This window comes from Antechinus flavipes, chromosome 4 (assembly GCF_016432865.1).
Source record: "Antechinus flavipes isolate AdamAnt ecotype Samford, QLD, Australia chromosome 4, AdamAnt_v2, whole genome shotgun sequence".
In the NCBI taxonomy this organism is placed as follows: Eukaryota; Metazoa; Chordata; class Mammalia; order Dasyuromorphia; family Dasyuridae; genus Antechinus; species Antechinus flavipes.
In genome coordinates, this window is record NC_067401.1 from 189899630 (window position 1) to 189905497 (window position 5868).

The window sequence follows — 5868 nt, forward strand, 5'->3', positions numbered from 1 at the left end:
TCAGATGTGTAAACGTAGAATTTTTTTTGTTGGACTATGCATTTGGACTTTTTGTTATTGTTGTACTATAATGAAAGTTTGGGGTGTTTTTTTTTTCTTTCGCTTCCCCTTCCTTTCTTTCCTTTTCCTCCCTCCCTCTGTTCTTCCCTCCCTCTTTCTTTCCTTCCTTTCTTCCTCCTTCCTTTCTCTCTCCCTCCTTTCCTTCCTTCCTCTTCACTTAGGATAGTAGAAGTGCCAGATTATGAATGCATGTAAAAATAAATATTTAATTTTTTTAGCTTTTTATTTTCAAAATCTATAGTTTTCAACATTCACCCTTGCAAAATCTTATGTTCCAATTTTTTTTCTCTCTCCTTTCCCCTTATGTGCAATTCTTCTATATATATATATTTACAATTATCATGCTATACAAAAAAAAAAAAAATCAGATGAAAAAGGAAAAAAATGAGAATGAAAACAAAAAGCAAGCAAACAACAACAAAAAAGATGGAAATACTATGTTGTGATCTACACTCAGTCCTCACAGTCCTTTTTCTGTATGCAGTTGGCTCTCTCCATCACAAGCCCATTAAAACTGGCCTGAATTGCCTCCCTGTTGAAAATAGTCACTTTTATCAGAACTGATCATTGCATAATGTTGTTGTTGCTATGTACAATATTCTCTTGGTTCTACTCGCTTCTCTTAGCATAAGTTCATGTAAGTCTCTCCAGGCCTTTCTGAAATCATCCTGCTATTTATTTCTTATAGAACAATAATATTTCATATTATTCATATACCATAACTTATTCATCTATTCTCCAACTGAGGGGCATCCACTCAGTTTCCAGTTCCTTGGCACTTCAAAAAGGGCTACTACAAACTAAATTTATATTTTTATTTTTAAAAGAATCTTTCCATAAGACCAAAACAATTTTAGTGAGGCTAGGGTAGAACATGTTCTGAGATCCTTCTAATCACACCGCCCTTTGATCATGTAGATTCTCTGTGACAGAGAACATTATAACAGGGAACATTATAAAAGGGATCCTGGCTACAATTTATGACCATTCTCTCTTTTTGTCAATTTATGACACTTGAAAGACTACAGGTATGACCAAAGGGGTATCTACCAGACTATTAGTACTAATCCAGATCACATGAGGAGAATTTGCCACCCAGAGTCTGCTAAGGACCATACTTCTAATAATAACAATAGTGATGATGATGAAAATTATTATAATTACTAACATTTATATAGTACTTTATTAAAGTTTGCAAAGTACTGTTACAAATATTATTTCATTTCATCCTCACAAACAGGTAGGTATTATTACAACAAAGAGGTAGATATTATTCTTTCCATTTTATATGTAAGGAAACCAAGGCACACAGAGTTACTTGACAAATAATAAGTATTTGAAAAGGAATTTGAACTCAGGTTCTCTTGATTCCAAGTTGAGCATTCTTACTAACTGAACTATCATAAACTGCTATGAATCCTGTTTAGCAATCAGACTCGGGGTCTGAAAAGTCTCTGATCTCTCTATATTTCTTTCTGAAGAATGATACACAACCTCTTGCCCTGTCCCATTGTCTATGAACTTCAGAAATGTATGTGACCTTTGCTCTCCTGCAAGTAGGCTAAAGGGAAAAGGGAAAAGAAGCCTATTTCTTTGCATATAAGAAACTTTTCTGATTTACATCCCTCGATTTCATAATTATTAAAACTACAGTAATCCACATGTGAGGTGGATCTATATATTTACCTAACTAATAAATTACTGCAGGAGGTTTGGAATGGAACCAACATAATTGTAATGGTTTGCTACTTTACCTACTTAGAAAATTTCATCAACTGCGCCAGATCTTAGGGAGTAATACCATACAGAAGGACCACCTTTCATTTGTGACATGTAAGTGAAAAGAAGCCCCCAATAGAAAAAGCAGTTCAGATGTCAAGGAAAATAACATGGCAAGAACTATATAACCTGATACAAAATGAAATGAAAAGAACCAGGAGATCATTGTGTACAGTAACAGCAATGTTGTAATAATAGTCAACAGTGAAAGACTTGGTTACTCTAATCACATAATGATCCAAGACAATTACAAAGGACTCATGAAAAAAGTCAGCCATCTCTAAAAAAAGAAATGATGAACTCTGATGAATGCAAATTGAGGTATAATTTTCTCACTTTACTTTTCTTACTATTTTTAAAAATATGACTAATATGGACATTAGTTTTACATGATCTTTGCACTCAAACCTAATTTCCAATAGCAACTATTTGTTTCCCTCCTTCCCACCCCCCTGCACTTTTCCTAATGGTTCCTACTTCCCATCCCATTTCTCCAACCCTACCCCTCTCAATCACTCTCTAGCCATAATCTGTCTCTTCTGTCTCTACTGTCCTCCATCATAAATGCAATCTTCTCACCCTCCCTGCTCTTTTTTTTCTGCTAACCTCTTCAGAGAAATATATGGAGTTTGACTTAAACGGAGAAGGCAATATTGGTGACAATAGGGTAATTATCCCCATCCCACCCTTTCCCCGGGGGTGGAAGGAAGTGATATTCTTCTAAAAACGTCTAAGAATGGGGGAGCATGGTCTATCCTGAGTCTTTGCCAAACTACTAGCCTTGTGTTTGTTTCTGTCCTACTCACTGGGGAGGGTAGAATCTACTTCATGGAAATGAAGTTGTATGATTCTTTCCAATCACTCTGAAAAATATAAGGTCTCTGAAGAGAATGCTAGAGAAACTAGGAATCTTTAAGAGCTACCTAGAGCTGAAGAAATTAATTAGAGAGTGGCAGATGGCCCTGGGGAGACCATTTGTTACCTGGATTTCCTCAGGTTGATGCTAGGCAAGAGATCAGCCATTCTTAAAATGTATCATACCCCCATAAACTATCTTGGATCCCCCATATTCTTCATCTAAATCATTTGGGTTCTATGCCTATCCATTCCCCAGACCTCCTAAAGACAACTTCCCTATTCTGGTTCACTCTCCCCAACAAAGATATGGTTCTTTTCCCTTCCACTAATTTTACTTTCTTTCATATTTCTGAAATCCTTGGTTGCTTTCAAACCCCAACTTGTGTCTTTTTAATTCACTTGGGTTCTGACTCTCTTTACTCCTTTGTCAAGCAGATTCTTCCCCATTCCCACTCTTCTATCTTTCCAATTCTCCAATTTAGGATCCTGATGTATGAGGAGAAAAACAGAGTACAAGAGAAACCAACACACCCACCCACATAAAACCAGCCAAGAAAGCAATCTCTGAATTGCCTTGAGAGAGTGGGGGGTATTATTCAGGGGATTCATTTCCTCCACCCAAAATAGGACACTGAAACTGGAAAAAAAAACTGAATCAAATACATACTCTCCCCCTCAAAATTAAGCATATTTGATTTATCTGGGATGGGGGAATGAATTAGGATAGGGTAAAAGAGCCCTTTTACTTAGGTAATCAATTGATAAAAAGTATATTATCTACTCAGCTTATGGAATTTATTAAGTGCTCTGAAATATGCCTTATCAGGTAGAAAATGAAAGTATTAACTGGCCCGCATCCATTTGAACCAAATGAAGTCTTCTGACTCCACATTTAATGACCTTTTCCTATATCTTACTGATTCTCTGGATTGATGAGAAAAGATACCAACATATATTTAAAGTGATAATTAATACAAGACCTTCCCCAGATGCTAATTAATGCTCTGGGGAGTTCAGAGAAGGTAGAGGTTACTCTGGATTGAAGTGGGACATGAGGGATCATTTCACAGAGCAGGTAATACAAGTAGTGATGGACCTCAAAGATTAGGTAGGTACAGATGTCATTGAGAGAACTTTTTTTGTATTGAAATTGGAAGTATATTCTGAAGATATCTCCCCTACCACACTGTTAAGTCAGTGAAGGCAAGAACTGGGTCATGTTTATTTTTGTATCCTCTACAGTACCCTTTAATGTATGTGAGAACATTCTTGAGCAACAGATCTACTAAACTTAAAGGTTTCCTGAGGTTTGGTGAGATTGAGTGACTTGCCCATGCTTATACACCTTGGCAGAGATCTTCCTTTCTCCATCCAAGTACAGTACTCTACTTAGGCCTCTCTCTAGGTAGGATATGGTAGGATCACAGAAAATGTTTTGTGACAATGAGTAAGCCACTAACTCCTCCTATTTGGTTGGAGCACAGCATTAAAGTAAAGGAAAAGTTATGAATAAAATTGAGGGAGTCTTGCTTGTCATCTTTTGAAAATCTGTTATAATATATTAAGTACACTAGGAAATTACTTCTCGTTATGTGGCATATATATATATTTTGCTGAGTCAATTGACTTGCCTAGGGTCACACAGCTAGTAAATATTAAATGTTTGAGGATGGATTTGAAGTAGGGTCCTCCTGACTTCAGGGTTGGTGTTCTATCTAACTGTCCCTATACCATATAATTTCAAAGGACTCATAAAGAAAAATGCTATCCACCCTCAGAGAGAGAACCAATGAACTGAGTATAGATTGAAACATATTTATTTCACTTTATTTTTCTTGTTTTTTTTAAAATATTTTTTGCAATGATTAATGTGAAAATGTTTTACCTGACATCATATATATAAGTGAGGTACTGGAGGGAAAGAGAGAATTTGGAATTCAATTTTTAAAAAAAGAAATAACTTTAAAACAATGTCATACAAATGATATTGCATTTCTTCACTGATTGCATACAGTATGGTGAACAACACTGACAAAGTAGCTGACTTATGTGCTTTCATCAGGTTTGTATATAAGAATTAGCTACGGCAGTGATTCTCAGGCTGTGTTGAAAGTAAAAAACGATTTTCGTCATATTAAGACACTGGTTTTCAATGTGGTAACTACTTGCTAGCTATAATCTACATAAACAAAAACTGTTGGGGCAGAGTTTTAGTGGGGTAAAAGGGTTGTCCTCAATAATTAAGACTATAAAGGAGTTCCAAACCAAAAAGGTTAAGAATTGCTCATTACTTGGCATAGAGGCAGCAAGGAATAGTGGCTGCAAACCTGTCCCAGAGGCCAGAAATACCCGAGCTCAAGTCATTTAACCTCGTAGAATTCTAGGCAATTCTGAGAGACACCAAAGACAGATGACCTGCGCAGGTCACAGATTGTCTCCTCACATGTATCTTTATACATACAGCAGGACTTGGAATGAATCATGCTAATACCACAGAAAGTCGGCCTGTCATCCTCCGGATTTGACTCCTATGAATATATTTACATTAAATCTAAAAGTAAATATGCCCGAAGCATATTTTATTCTCAAAATCCTGTTAAACCCTACCCTATTACTGTCTACATCAATCTCGCGAGATTATCATGAGGTTCACACAAATCTCATTCTACGTATCTGGTATACTAATAATTAGACTATTCCTTGCCACCCCTTTACCGCTCTACTAGTTCCACGCGTCCCGCCCCTATTTCCAGCTATGCTGCTTACGTCTATCCTGCCTCTTCCCGTCGCGTACGCAAGACGCACGTTCCGCCCTTTGCCTCTTTCCGTAGCTTACGCTTGACATCTACCAACAGCCGAACAGACCAGCGCCGAAGCCCCGCCTCTCCCGCACGCCTCACGCCTCATGCCTCACGTCTCATACCATAACGGCCGACTAGGGATGGGCCTGCCTTCCTAGCCAACCACATCCCAGCTACGGCTTATCCTACCTCTTTATGCAAATAACCTCCTCATCCTCCCTTCTCGCTTGTCCCAGTTTTTTTGCTCCCCCCCTCCCCTTTTTTTCTTCCAGGCCTTTTCTTTTTCCTCCTTTTTTTTTTTTTTAAACGAACAGTACAGTGATTAAAGAGTGGGGTCGGGTGGCGGGAACTCCACCCTTTATGCAAATGA

The 5868-nt window shown here is 37.6% G+C and overlaps 1 protein-coding gene across 1 annotated transcript; it reads left to right on the forward strand.

The window, feature by feature from the left end:
- The first annotated feature begins 2461 nt into the window (after nucleotides 1–2461).
- AIF1 (allograft inflammatory factor 1) lies at nucleotides 2462–3275 on the forward strand. The gene is given in 5 exon segments (XM_051996214.1): nucleotides 2462–2495; nucleotides 2710–2781; nucleotides 2784–2871; nucleotides 3180–3231; nucleotides 3234–3275. Coding segments are annotated over 5 exon segments (288 nt in total).
- The last annotated feature ends 2593 nt before the right edge of the window (nucleotides 3276–5868 follow it).